The sequence below is a fragment of the Ranitomeya variabilis genome, chromosome 1, assembly GCF_051348905.1.
Source record: "Ranitomeya variabilis isolate aRanVar5 chromosome 1, aRanVar5.hap1, whole genome shotgun sequence".
Classification (NCBI taxonomy): Eukaryota; Metazoa; Chordata; class Amphibia; order Anura; family Dendrobatidae; genus Ranitomeya; species Ranitomeya variabilis.
The window spans coordinates 644,929,204-644,944,632 of record NC_135232.1 but is presented as its reverse complement, the minus strand read 5'-3'; the positions used below and the strand labels follow the sequence as shown (position 1 = coordinate 644,944,632).

Below are 15,429 nucleotides of genomic sequence, written 5' to 3'. Positions count from 1 at the left end.
TAGATTGAGTTGGGACTTCTTTTATCCTTGTATTTGCTTTGACGACTTGTCATTCTTTGTTACTTCCCTAATTATAAAGCACTTCAGAATATGCTGGTGCCATGGAAAATACATGTACACTACAGAATTATGCTAAAGGGAACCAGGATAGTAAAGTCATGCTGTCCAATCCACGGGAAGCATGAATCAGACACTGGCTGTGTTACTGCAACCCTGTATGTGTTATAATGCGGCGTTTCAGTGAAATCATACTATGAAAAGCCACCCTGCAAGATTCTCTCCATTCTGTTGCCATAGACTGACAGTTGTCTCCCTTAGTGTATGTATATATAGAGAGACACATCAGGGTTCCCCAACTCCATTCGTCAAGAGCCACCAAATGATCAAGTTTTCAGGATTTCATTAGTATTGCATAGGTGATAGAAATATCAACTGTGCAATACTAAATACTGAAAACATGATCTGTTGGTGACTCTTGATGATTGCATTTGGTGAACACTGTTCTAGAGAATCAGAAAGAGGAAAAGTCGCTGGAGAACTGCCTTTGACTGGTCATCCCAGACAAAAGTCCCCAGTTGGCTTTTCAAAGTACCATATATACTCGAGTATAAGCCGAGATTTTCAGCCCATTTTTTAAGGCTGAAAGTGCCCCTCTCGGCTTATACTCGAGTCACTGTCCCAGGGGTCAGCGGAGGAGGGACAGCGGCAGCAGTGGCGGCTGTCACATCATACTCACCTGCTCCCGCTGCGGTCTCTGCACTTCCCTTCTTCTCCGATGGTCTACGGCGCCTGCAGCTCTTCCTGTGTTCAGCGGTCACGTGGTACCGTTCATTAAAGTAATGAATGTGGACGCGACTCCACTCCCATAGGCGTGGAGAGCATATTCATTACTTTAATAAGCGGTACCATGTGACCGCTGAACACAGGAACAAGCTGCCGGCGTGCACCGGAGACCATCGGAGAAGCAGGGACCGCGCCAGGAGGGTGAGCATGACGGGGGGAGGGTGAGCCATGCGATACTCACTGGCGATGAGCGAATATACTCATTGCTCGGGTTTTCCCGAGCACGCTCGGGTGACCTCCGAGTATTTGTTAGTGTTCGGAGATTAAGTTTTCATCGCCTCAGCTGAATGATTTACAGCTAGTAGCCAGCCTGAGTACATGTGGGGGTTGCCTGGTTGCTAGGGAATTCCCACGTGTAATCAAACTGTCTAGTAGTCGCAAATCATTCAGCTGCTGCACGGAAAACTAAATCTCTGAGCAGTCATAAATACTCGGGAGACCACCCAAGCGTGCTCGGGAAAACCCGAGCAACGAGTACACTCGCTAATCACTAATATTCACCTGTCCCCATTCCACCGCCGTGCTGTGTCTTCCGTGTCCTCTGGCTGTGACGTTCAGGTCAGAGGGCGCGATGACATGTTTAGTGTGCACGCCGCCCTCTGCCTGAACAGTCACTGCAGAGACCCGGAAGACACAACAGCGGTGGAATGGGGACAGGTGAATATCGCAAGTGCCTGTGTCCTGAGCCAGCCGCGTCACCGGCACCTGGCTGCCATAGCGCACCGGTGTCCCTGCCTGCTCATGAGATGTGGGTATGTCTTCTTTTTTTTTTTTTTTTTTTAAATTGCAGCAGCAGCATATGGGGCATATTATTCTATGGAGCATCTCATGGGGCCATCAACCTTTGTGCAGCATTATATGGGGCATATTATTCTATGGAGCATCTTATGGGGCCATCAACCTTTGTGCAGCATTATATGGGGCATAATATTCTATGGAGCATCTTATGGGGCCATCAACCTTTATGGAGCAGCATATGGGGCATATTATTCTATGGAGCATCTTATGGGACCATCAACCTCTGTGCAGCATTATATGGGGAATAATAATCTATGGAGCATCTTATGGGGCCATCAACCTTTATGGAGCAGCATATGGGGCATATTATTCTATTGAGCATCTTATGGGGCCATCATTAACCTTTTATGCAGCATTATATGAGGCATATTTTAATATCGAGCATCTTATGGGGCCCATCATGAACTTTATGGAGCATTATATGGGGCTCCTGATTCAATATGGATATTCAAAAACACAACCTACTGATGTCTCAATTAATTTAAATTTTATTGGGATCTATTTTTATTTTTGAAATTTACCGGTAGCTGCTGTATTTCCCACCCTAGGCTTATACTTGAGTCAATAAGTTTTCCCAGTTTTTTTGTGGCAAAATTAGGGGTCTCGGCTTTTACTCGGGTCGACTTATACTCGAGTATATACAGTATATTGTCTCTGAAGTGCAGCAGTGTAAAACATGCATGGCTGCAATAACATAGCCAGTGTTAGATTCATGCTGCCAGTACTTTGAGCAGCATGAATCTGTGGTCAGATTGGACAGGACACATGGCATGTAATATATAATCTTTATTTTTATATAGCGCTAACATATTCCGCAGCGCTTTACAGTTTTGCACACATTATTATATATATATATATATATATATATATATATATATATATATATATATATATATATATATAGTACTTTTCTACTTTGCTGATTTTCTAACACTCTTTCATACTTTGTCCAATGAAACATGTTTTCATTTCGACCTTCACAAATAAAAATTCACACTTGTGGTTTGCAACAGAGCATGCTTGCTGTGCTGATTAAATATCAGTAACAAACAACTTTCTGACTTATATTTTATTAAAATTCTTCTTAATTATTGAGAAAAGAGTTTATTTTAATTTTATAATTTATTTTACTCATTTATATTGCGCCATTAATTCCACAGCGCTTTACAGACATTATCATCACTGTACCCATTTGGGCTCACAATCTAGATTCCATATCAGTTGTCTTTGGTGTGTGGGAGGAAACAGTAGAGGCTAGAGGAAACATAGGGAGAATATACAAACGCCTTGCAGATGTCGTCCTTGATAAGATTTGAATCCAGGACCCCAGGCGCTGCAAAACAACAGTGCTAACCACAGAGCCACCGTAATGCCCATTGTTTAATGCTTGATGTCTAGGTTACAGTCTACCAGAATGGCTAAGCAAGAGTAGTACTTTTATGTGTTTTTTGACAAAGCTTGTAAGCACTGATTTAAAGCGGACTGGATTGCTGGTGGGGTCCAGCTTTAGTGTCCTTGCACTCCTCCGCTGCTACTGCAGCATCACAGTGTGCACAACTCCGATCAGGGGCAAAACTATGCCATTGGTCCGACTATCCAATAGTCAGCAGCGCACACCTCCCAACAAAATGGAAATTTGGAGGCAGGGGAGAGGTGCGCTTCAGAAGATGAAACTTTTCAAAAAACCTTTAAAAGGTTACACATTATTGCAACAAAGGAAATGATCCCCCAACGTTTAACAATTTTATCAAACTGGTAAACGTAATTCAAGGTTTACGTAACATTTTCAACATTGAAGTGTATACACACTTATGCTCTTTTGACTAGAACATTTGAAGGGAGAAATAAAGTCAAGCGTATACAAAATTAACCAGGAATCAGGGCCAGGTTACATCATAACAAAGCACAAGTTTTCTACATAAACTCATACTATATAAAGTTATGGCAGTCAGCTACCACCATTTGTTGCCTTAGAATGTTTAGAATTGTAGTGACCTTAAAAAACAAACAAACAAAAAAAAAACATACAAGATGAGAAAATAATCCACATCCATTTACTTACTATGCCCAAAATGAAATGTAAATAGTCAAATCAAGGTTGTAAGGCAACATCAAGTTTTTCCTAGTGGGCAGAAACGTTTCAAGTGACCTTAAGACCTTCTGACACGATTGAAACTCTTAAAAACAGCTGCACGTTTGCTTGTAACTAACTTCCGTATAGCCAAGAACTCATCTGCTGTTTGCAAAAGCAATAATTAAAAAAAACAAACACAATTAGCGGTACACTACAGGGTGGGCCATTTATATGGATACACCTGGGTGGACCATTTATAAAGTTGCTGTTAGGTGTTGAGTTCCCGCCTCTGCACAGGGGGAATCTCGAACCACCTCCGCTGCGTTCTCCCATTCTTCTCCAGCCGCAGTGGAGCCTGCTCAGCGGAGACGTCTGTCTCAGTGTCTCGCTCAGGCTGATACTGGTGACTGGTTACTACTGTTCTTCCAGGCTCCGCCTTTGTAGCCCAGTACTGGTCAGCAACGAGCAGACGTCTCTGGGACTGCTTTTCCCCTTCTGAGCATGCCCAGGGTAAGACCTCTCATTGGAGGTTGGGGGTCACATGCTCAGATACTGCAGCAGCTCCCATTGGTCCTCTAGCAAATACTGCAGCAGCTCCCATTGGTCCTCTAGGAAGGTCCTGAAGTTGCTCAGGTACTGTAGCAGCTCCCATTGGTCCTCTAGGAAGGTCCTGAAGTTGCTGCAGCTATAAAAGGTTCGCATGACTGCACGGCCATGCGCTAGTATCAAACCAATGTCTATGAGCTCAGTGCCAGTGTGGTCATGTCTGGATGCGGTTAGGGTTTGGCTGAAATAAGCCTCTAGAATACCGGCACCTCTGGTGAGGAGTTTGTATGAGTGTATTCAGGGCCTTGGCTGAAATAAGCCGCTAGAATACCGGCACCTCTGGTGAGGAGTTGTTTGTCTGTTTTCTCTGACTGCATGACCACAATTTGCTCTGGTTGGTAGCTGTGTACCTCTGTGAGGTTAACAGGGCACAGCATCTTGTTCCTAGCGACTCTGTGGAGTTAACTGAGTTCGCTTATACTGCCATATAGCATTGCCAGCAGCAGCAGGTTCCTCTCCTGCACGGTGGACCCCGGGTTGCGAACGCACCTAATAATACATATATATATATATATATATATATATATATATATATATATATATATATATATATATATATATATATATATACACACACACACACACACACATACTCGGTGCGTTCCGCCAACCCTAACAGTTGCATTAAAAAATGGCTGACTTCAAAATGTCCACCATGGTCACCACCCACCTTGAAAAGTTTTCCCACTACCATATACCAATGTGCCACAAACAGGAAGTTGATATCACCAACCATTCCCATTTTATTTGGGTGTATCCATATACATGGCCGACCCAGGTGTATCCATATAAATGGCCCACCCTGTATATATGAAATAAATCTTCTACCCAGTATGATCTATACAGAAATGTATGTGACCATTTAAAAAATAATTTAAAAAAAATCTTTTTGTTCACTAAGCAAAGGCAGAAATCTTGGTGAGCTTATGACAAAAGAAGCTATCTGGACTTAAAGCACCACCACTCCAGCATTGTTTTTATTTTTAATTCACCACTGAAGTGGTGCTGAAAATCCAAGTACCCTGCCCCTGTCTGATACTCACCTTCCGACGTTTCCATCTGTTTTCACTGCAGCTCCGGTCCATCTCCTGCAGTTTGTGACCTGCTGATTGATTCAGTGCTTCATGGAGCGAATCGGAGGTCACAACTCAATACATGTCTATAAGAGCCTTCTTCTGGCTCTCATTGACTTGCATTGAGGGCTTGTGGGGTAGCTGTTGACTTCCAGTCAGTCAGAAGCTGTGCTCACAAAATAGCGCCACTGGACTGGAGCAGTGGTGAAAAACGTTGAAGACACCGGAGGGTAAGTATATGACTGGGGGCAGAGGACTAAAGTTTAAAGCACCCTTCCGGCGGTGAAAAAAAAAGCTGGAGAGTTGCTTTAAGAGAAAAGGCAAAAGCAACACTCTTGTAATTGGTGTTGTAGTTCAGCTTTCTGGGTTGTTTAGGAATACAATATGAATTATCCATTTACTTTAAAGAGGATCATCTACCAGTATAAGCTTGGTAATTGGACACATCATGCAATCGAGACTGCAGAGCTGAATAAAACAGTTTTTATTTTCTAATTCCTCCTCTCCGTTGCGGAAATATTAACTTGTAAATTTTATATTATGATTTAGGATAAGCCCCAAGGGGCAATCACAAAAATTCATCTCTGGAGGTGTGTACTTTTCCTCCTGCGTGTCACTTGTCAATCATAAACAAAAGGAGACAAGCAGGAGAAAAGAAATATGTAAAAAAACAGATCTTGCTCTCAGCAGCTACTTTGTAGTATAAAATCAGAGCGGAGTATAATTATAAACACTTCCAGATCTCCTCTGGCAGCAGTCAGTGAAGTGAAAGTATAAGTTTTGTTACCAAAATGAGGTCTATTTGTAGGGAAGTGCTACAAGCAATGTTCAGACTATTATAACCATCTTTATATAGGTATATGCATACGTATACGTGTTTAATTACCGTATATACTCGAGTATAAGCCGAGATTTTCAATCCATTTTTTTAGGCTGAAAGTGCCCCTCTCGGCTTATACCCGAGTCATTGTCCCAGGGGGTTGGCGGGGGAGGGGGAGCGGCGGCTGTCACATACTCTCCTGCTCCTGGCGCAGTCCCTGCATCTCCGATGGTCTCCGAGCACCGGCAGCTCTTCCAATGTTCAGCAGTCACATGGTACCGCTCATTACAGTAATGAATATGGACGCGACACCACTCCCATAGGGGTGGAGCGCATATTCATTACTTTAATGAGTGGTACCAGTGATCGCTGAACACCGCAACAAGCTGCCGGCGCTGAGGCCATCTGTCAGTGAGAAGCAGGGACCACGCCGGGAGCAGGTGAGTATACGGGGAAGGGTGAGCATTGCGCGATATTCACCTGTCCCCGTTCCACTGCCGGGCGCCACTCCGTCTTCTGCGTCCTCTGGCTGTGACGTTCAGGTCAGAGGGCGCGATGAAGTGTTTAGTGTGCGCGCTGCCCTCTGCTTGAACAGTCACTGCAGAGAATGCGGAAGACACAGCGGCGCCCAGCAGTGGAACCGTTACAGGTGAATAACGCAAGTATCGGGGGCCTGAACAACGAGAGGCGAGTATGCCATTTTTTAATTTTTTGTAATCGCAGCAACAGCATATGGGGCATATTACTCTATGGAGCATCTTATGGGGCCATAATCAACCTTTGTGCAGCATTATATGGGGCAAATGTTTCTATGGAGCATCTTATGGGGCCATTATTAACCTTTGTGCAGCATTATATGGGGCATATTTTAATATGGAGCATTTTATGGGGCCCATCATAAACTTTATGGAGCATTATATGGGGCGTATTTTGTATGGAGCATCTTATGGGGCCCATCATGAACTGTATGGAGCATTATATGGGGCTCCTGATTCAATATGGATATTCAAAAACACTTAACCTACTGATGTCTCAATTAATTTTACTCTAAATGGTATCTATTTTTATTTTCAAAATTTACCTGTAGCTGCTGCATTTCCTACCCTAGGCTTATACTTGAGTAATTAAGTTTTCCCAGTTTTTTTGTGGCAAAATTAGGGGTCTCGGCTTATACTATAGTATATACGGTATAATAATGATTTTTAGTCATTATAAATCACGCAGCCAGACAGACGGTAACTGTAAACCACCCCTAAAAAAGCCCTTTAAAAACTATTAAGGGTAGTGTGGTTCATGAATCAGGATTGATAGGCATTCATATAACATTGCACATCATCCATTTACAATACCAGAAATGAGTATATTGTTTTATAACAGAAGACATCATATAGCTATTACAATGTAGTCAGCAGTCAGAGTACTATCATTGGTCACAAACATACATTTAAAAAAGAGTCAGAGTTATGCCATAATAACAAAGTGTTTGTTGACATGCCTCAAGGATCATAACCCCCAGTTCACAGTGAGCAGCCATATATAAATCAAATACATTTAGAACCAATGACCATACAGACCAACCGCCATAATGACTTGAACCACACTGCCCAGTACCAATTATGATTTAGGGGAGAATCTAAAAAATAATCTCTATAGGCGCATACTTTTCCTCTTGCCAATCATAAACAAGAGGCATCAAGCAGGAGAAAAAAAACAAAACAGACCTTGCACTCAGCCCTGATCACTGCAGCTACTTTGTAGTGTAAAAGCAGAGTGGAGTGTAATTACCAATACTTCCAGATCTCCTGTAGCAGCAGTCAGTGAAGTCAAAGTAAAGTATAAGTTTTGTTACCAAAATGAGGTCTATTTGTAGGAACATACTACAAGCAAAGTGCCTTCATAATAACAACTCAAAACAAGATGGGGAACCTTACTATTGATGAGTCATGAACACTAATCCATCCATTCCTGGACAGGGTTGAGGTGGCTTGCTTTCCCCCATCTCTTTTACACCAGAAGGATGGTATAAATATTTGCCTTCCATTCTAAAGTTGTTGTTATTGTAAATAGTGATGAGTGAATATACTCGTTACTAGAGATTTCCCGAGCACGCTTGGGTGACCTCCGAGTATTTTTTAGTACTCGGATATTTAGTTTTCTTCGACGCAGCTGAATGATTTACATCTGTTAGCCAGCATAAGTACATGTGGGGGTTGCCTGGTTGCTAGGGAATCCCCACATGTAATCAAGCTGGCTAAGAGATGTAAATCATTCAGCTGCGGTGATGAAAACTTAATCTCCCAACACTAAAAAATACTCGGAGGATGCTCAGGAAACCTCAAGTAACGAGTATATTCGCTCATCACTAATTGTAAACATTTACCTAGAGGATCCAGAACGAAAAAGCATTTTGCCATCCCCTAAGGCTACTTTCACACTTCCGGTTGTTTTAATCCGTCACAATGCGTCGGCGCGACGTATCGACGGATGCGTCAAAAATTGTGAAAAACGGATGCAACGCATCCAGTATTTCGACGGATCCGCTAGATGGTTCCGTCGAAAAACTGGATCCGTTGCATCCGTTTTGTCTGTTTTTACCATCCGTTTCATCTGTCTTTTTGACGGATCCATTTTCCATGCCTAAAAATGGGAGTCTCCCAAATGTGATTGGCTACTGGAAAATAGGGAAACCAATATATTGACTGGCTGGCTGTCTTCAGGCTGGCAGGAGTCTGGCTGGCACATTTGGGGGTGACGCCCCAGGCCAGGTTTATATAGATTTGGGGCCTGTCTGGCCAATTGGCTACAAATTCCTGATTCTGAGCATGCTCAGTGTAAAAAAACGGATTCCAGCACTGGATTCCGTCATACGATGTGTCACGACGGATCCTGCGTCCATAGGCTTCCATTCTAGTCAACGACGTATGCCGCAGGATCCGTCGCGACACGTTTTCCCCGACGCAGACAAAAAACATTACATTTAACGTGTTTTCCAGACGACGGTCTGCCAAAACACGACGGATCCGTCGCTAATACAACTCTATGGGGAAAAAAAACGGATCATGTGGGCACATTTGCAGGATGTTTTTTTTCCCAAAACGACGCATTGCAACGTATCTGAAAAGACAGAAGTGTGAAAGAGGCCTTATAGACCTCAAGTTACTTGAGATGCCTACATGGTACATACATCCATGTTTACTAAGGTACAGATGCTACGGTAAATACCATATCTAATACTATGTGATCTCCAGAATATGTTTTATAGTGCATTGCAATAGCTAAGGGAGAAATGTGTTATGTTTGATTGGAACTGTAGTCTGTTAAAGGGACCCTCTATTGCCGAAACTAAATAGGACTAGACTTTCCCATGTATACTCACCATACCTGATGCCTTCCATTCAGTTGTCACTGCCGCACACTGTAAAATTTCCAGAACTTTCTCCTCTTCTACAAAATGGCCAGCGCAGACTCACAGGGAACCCTATGAAAAGTCTGAACCATGCCTCACTGCTGCAGGGTGGGCAAAGCACTGTCACCATCAACACTGATACATCCCATGCCAATGGAGAGGCAGGGGAGGTGCAATTCCAACTGCATTAGTCATTTTGGATTAAAAGCTGGCCAGCTTAGAGAGGGAGGTAGCAGCAGATATGGAGACTATACATGGGTAATGCCTAGTCATATTTAGATTAGAAGAGCGTAGGGTCAACAAGGAGGACACATTATTAGTAAAACCACAACCATTTCTGTAGGTTACCTGCTATAATAAACAAGTGGCAATACTGGCAGCATGCTGACTCAGTGGTTAGCTCTGTAGCCTTGCAGCACTGGGGTCTTGGATTGAAATCTCACCAAGGACGACTTCATCTTCTATGAGTTTGCATGTCTCCTCATGTTTGCAAGGGTTTCCTCAGGGTATGTTCCCACAATCCGTAAATGCTGCAATTTGGATGCTGCTTACATCGGCAGCAGCCAGATGTTACAGCATAGTGGATGGGATTTCAAGAAATCCCATCTCCACTATGCGTGCACTGTCACCCGCAGCTTCCCTGCGGAGACAGACATGAAGCGCGTCTTTCCAGGCCACAGCATGTCTATTTCTCTTGCAGAGATGCTCAGTGTCCGCAAGATAAATATCACCAGTCCGATGTATTGGGTGCAGTGATTCCGCATGGTTCGATGAACACATGTGGAATCACCTGCGTTCAAAAGTCGGCGGCGCTTTGGAATTAGCGAATATGTGCTGCGTCCAAAGCGCTGTCGATTACTGACAGTGGGGAAGTAGCCTATGGGTTCTTACTGCCATAGCATAACTAGTGTTCTTTGGGCCCAGGGGCAACTTTTGAACCTGGCCTCCTCTAGAACCACAAGATTGTTCCTTGGTTACATGGGCCTCTGTGACCCTGCTTAAGTCTATAAGTCCTCTCCACTCAAAGACTTTCTTTGCAGCACTGGGGGCCCAGGTTCAAATCCCACCAAGGACAACATCTGCAAAGAGTTTGTATGTTCTCCTCGTGTTTGTGTGGGTTTAATCTAGGTTCTCCAGTTTCCTCCCACACTTCAAAGACCTACTGAATGGGAAATTGCATTGTGAGCCCCATCGGGGACAGTGATGCGGTCTGGAAAGCGTTGTGGAATCTACATAAGCGAGTACAATAAATAAATATATTATGCATAAAGTGCAAATCTTCTCTTTCTTGAACATAAAGTTATGGATTGTTCACAACTTACAAAACATACTAACGGTACAACTCCAATTAAATAATGCTGTAGCTTAGAAAATGTTTCATGCATGTATTTAATAAGTGACAATCATATACACGACGTGTATTGACCATGCTTAAATAACTGGAATGAGAACTTAGTACAATGGCTCATTACCATGGGACCATGGATTATCAGTAATCCATATAGAGTGTACAAAATGGTATTTCACGATTATGGAATCATTTCTGTAACTGTGAACCAATAAGCCGACTAATGACATGGAAAGCAGATGGACAGTCAGCTAACTGCACCTTTGTACATGACCATACACAGACTTAAATAGTCCTGCAGAAATAAGACCAGAGGAGAGATGGTAACCAATAAACAGCCAACAAACTGTAAACAGCCAACAAACTATTGGATCCAAAAACTGATCGAAGATCTGTAACCAGCTGGAAAGTAACCTAGGTGGCTCAGCTTTCCTTCCGAAGAGGCTGGTGGTCTCAGCTGGTGATAATGGGCAGCTCTCCCATTTCCAGAACTCCCAGATCAGTGCCTCCTTGGAGACCATCTACCGATCAGTCAATGAAGTAGGTGGTGGGTGATAAAAGGCGACGTGACGGCCCCATTTGTCAACAGCCTCAGCTCAGTGGCCAAGTTCTGAAACTGTGCGAGCTGCAGAGCCAAGCCTCCTCCTCGCAGTGCCCACCGCTGCCCTGCGGCGTGCAGCCACCCATGCCATGCACGGTGCTGCCATCTCGCCTGCAGCAGCACAGCTACCGAAAATATTTCCGACAAAAAAATGACATTCTTCTCACTAGGAGATGTGGTGGAAGCCCGTGCGCTCGGAGGAGGCAGCGCAGAGCACGCAGAGGTGTGCACTTGTCTCTATGTGTGCACAGCTCCCACTGAGAAAGGCGCCTTTTTTTCATATGGAAACACGCGGATTGTGCACATTTGTACTCACGGTTTCAGGGGGTTGTGAATGACAGTCGCCATCTTGCTACAATGTAACAGAATATTGTCTGTCTCGGAGTTCTGAACGTTCGATAAGGGAGGGGGGTGAAGCGACGGACCAACCAGCGGCGGCGGTACCGGCGCCGCAGCCAATGAGACTCGAGGGGGCGTGTCATGCAAGGGTTGTTCTGCTAGGTATTAGAGAGCTGTCAAAGCACCAGAGGTCACTCCCTTGGGTGGCCGGACAGGGAGCAGCAGGGGAGGAGGAGGAGGCTGGGCTGAGAGCACAAGCTTTGCCCAGAGTCAGAGGGGTTAACACTGAGTGGGCAGCGATCGGGCACTTTACAGGAGGTGGGAACTCATTAAAGCAGCGCTCACTGCTTGCATTGCACTTGCTGCCCGTCATGCACCCTGGACTCCAGCCATCTCCCCCAAACAGCAGTGGCTGACATTTATTTCAATGCCCATAGCTTTATCTTGCCGCCACCCTCCCCCACTTCTCTCCAGTTTCTTCCGATGGGCTCTCTGGCAATGATATATGACCCCCTCCTTCACCCCTCCACACACACTCCTCCTCCTCCCACCTCTGGCCCCTGGATTTCTCCGTGTCAGCTAATATCCTGCAGTCGGTGCTCCGGCATCAGGATGCACTAAGATCACGGGAATGTTGTCAACTACAAAACAAGGCACTGCAGTTTGTGTGTGACCCCCTATGGCCGCTGTGCCTGGCACACACTCGGCCTGCTCACACAGATCGGAGAAGGCACATTGTTAGGACAGGTGAAATGATGCATCACTTACATGGGTAAACAGCCCAGAGACAAGAGCAACATGGGCCACAATTTGCATGGAAGAGTGCAGGGGGTTTGGTCGACTCTGAAAATGAAGAAGAAACTGGTAAACATTGGAAGGAGTAAAATGAAAGGTATATGTGGGAAGTCTCTAGCATCAACTATGTGCCATTACTCTAGTATTAAGGAGGTGGGGGTCTGCTGACCTCTGGGACCCACCAAAATGAAAGCTGTAGCACTCTTGGCACTCTATCCTCTACAAAGCGCCCCCATGAAAGTGGAGCCCTGCTGTGCATGGGAAAACAATGAAAGAAGGCAGCCCCTTTGTTTTCAGACTGGAAGTTGGGGATCCAGAGGTGGCATCTTAATCAACAAAGTGATGGCATATCCAAGTGATATAAGGAAAACAGCTTGAAGTAGTATTTTTTTTCTTATCTGGATATGTGATGTAGCTGAAAAGTATATGATCAATTTACTGGTTTGTTTTGTTTTTTTTGGGATTTTGCCTGTGAAATGGCTACAGTGTGAATGTGCTCTAACACATTGCACATATACCAACTTATGTTCCAGCTCATTTCTTTGGTTTTGCTGTATTTTTTTTGTATTTTGTACAAATGGGGGCATGACCCTCCTTTCTGTGCTAGCAATTCTATCTATATGGCTTGCCGTGGGAAGGTGGCTTAAAGGAAACCTGTCACCCCCAAAATGGAAGTTGAGCTAAGCCCACCGGCATCAGGGGCTTATCTACAGCATTCTGTATTGCTGTAGATAAGCCCCCGATGTATCCTAAAAGATGAGAAAAAAAGGTTAGATTATACTCACTTGGGCAAGCAGTCCTACCCGATGGGCGTCGCACTCTGGGGCCTCCCATCTTCTTACGATGACGTCCTCTTCTTGTCTTCATGCGGCGGCTCCGGCGCAGGCGTACTTTGTTTGCCCTGTTGAGGGCAGAGCAAAGTACTGCAGTGCGCAGGTGCCGGGAAAGGTCAGAGAGCCCCGGCGCCTGCAGTACTTTGCTCTGCTCTCAACAGGGCAAACAAAGTACGCCTGCGCCGGAGCCGCAGCGTGAAGACAAGAAGAGGACGTCATCGTAAGAAGATGGAAGGCCCGGGACCGCGACGCCCATCGAACCGGACCACAGTGGGACCGCCCCTGGGTGAGTATAATCTAACCTCTTTTTCTCATTTTTCAGGATACATCGGGGGCTTATCTACAGCATTACAGAATGCTGTAGATAAGCCCCTGATGCCGGTGGGCTTAGCTCAACTTCCATTTTGGGGGTGATAGGTTCCCTTTAACAGTCGGGTCCCTGTCTTGCTCTGCCCTTATTCACATTGAGGTCAGCTGACACAAGGTGATGTTTTAATACTAGAGACAGGCTAGGACTGTCCCAACTGGGCACCTTGGCGCAGTGAGATGGCTTCAGGGCTGCCACTTGGAATTTCAGGGCCCCATACTGGCAACATTTTCGGGGGCCCCGTAAAACTCCACCCCTAGAACCTTCCACAGTCCCACCACCCTCTCTTGGAAAAACTCAACTTCTGCACCACATCCTCACCTATCACACAATTAGGGTATGTGCACACATTGTGGATTCCTTTGCAGATTTTTCTGCGCGGATTCTGCAGAATCCGCAGGTAAAACGCCCTGCGTTTTAACTGCGGATTCCCCTCGGATTTAGTGCAGTTTTTGTGCGGATTTCAGCTGCATTTTTACACCTGCGGATTCCTATTATGGAATAGGTGTAAAACACTGCGGTATCCGCACAAAGAATTGACATGCTGCAGAAAATAAACCGCAGTGTTTCCATGTGTTTTTTCATACATTTACATGGTACTGTACTGTAAAGCGCTGAGGAATATAAATGCAAAGAGAAACAAGAGCAACCAGGTACAATTTATCAAAGTATAATTTATTAATTCTTAAAAATTCAAAACCAATAAATCCAGTAGCCATAGACCATCACAGAATTAAATAGGACAAATACAGGAGGAAAACACAAACCTAGTGTAGAGAGATGGTGAGGGTTGCATATTGCCACTGCCCGATTGTGCAAAGTATATTCATAAGGCACTAAGGTGCTGAACCAACACTAAGAGCCATTAGTATGAAGGAAGCCACCCCCAGTATGGGAAATCACACAAACTAATTACCAATGATCATACATTTAAATGGGGGAAAAAAGGCTTACCATAGGAAGAAGTCAATATGCCCCGGGTGGGATGTTGGATAACCCCAAAGAACAGCCCCGACACGCGTTTCGCGTGCTCCCAGCAACGCTTTATCAAGGGGAGTACCAAGATGTCCCTGCAAGGACCTTTTATGATCACATGGGGGGTCAGGTGGTATAGAGGGAGCAAATCACGATGGCTATATAGACGGTGCATGCGCATCGCGTCACACAGGTCCTGGATGGTACGGATCAGCGTCACACATCACTGCGCACGCACGGGGAGACAAAAATGTAAGTCCCCACACGCACGAGCGAGGTTAAAGACACTTCACCGTCCACCAGGTAACCAAGGACGCGAAGCGCATGCGCACAGCTATCGAGATGTTTAAAGCACCGGCGTACATGAATCAGAGCACCCACATATGCAATCAAAAGCACCAATCTTGGGGAAATAACACGGACATACGTCACACGTAAAAAAGTGTACAGAAGATACATAATAAGATTATATCCGCGAAAGTCCATATTCATGCATGTGCTGATTAATTTCATGTGCAAACAGGTGCAAATAGATGACACCATCCGGCGAC

General features: G+C 44.8%; 1 protein-coding gene across 6 annotated transcripts in view; it reads right to left on the bottom strand.

The window, feature by feature from the left end:
• The window catches only part of DPF3 (double PHD fingers 3), a 289,293-nt gene extending 277,296 nt beyond the window's left edge, over positions 1–11,997 (bottom strand). For all 6 annotated transcript variants that reach the window (XM_077261917.1, XM_077261953.1, XM_077261926.1 and 3 more), the window contains exon 1: positions 11,886–11,997. In XM_077261917.1, coding sequence (XP_077118032.1) covers positions 11,886–11,917 — 32 coding nt within the window. In that variant the 5' untranslated portion in view covers positions 11,918–11,997. The remainder of the gene's footprint in view (positions 1–11,885) is intronic.
• Between the last annotated feature and the right edge of the window lie 3,432 nt (positions 11,998–15,429).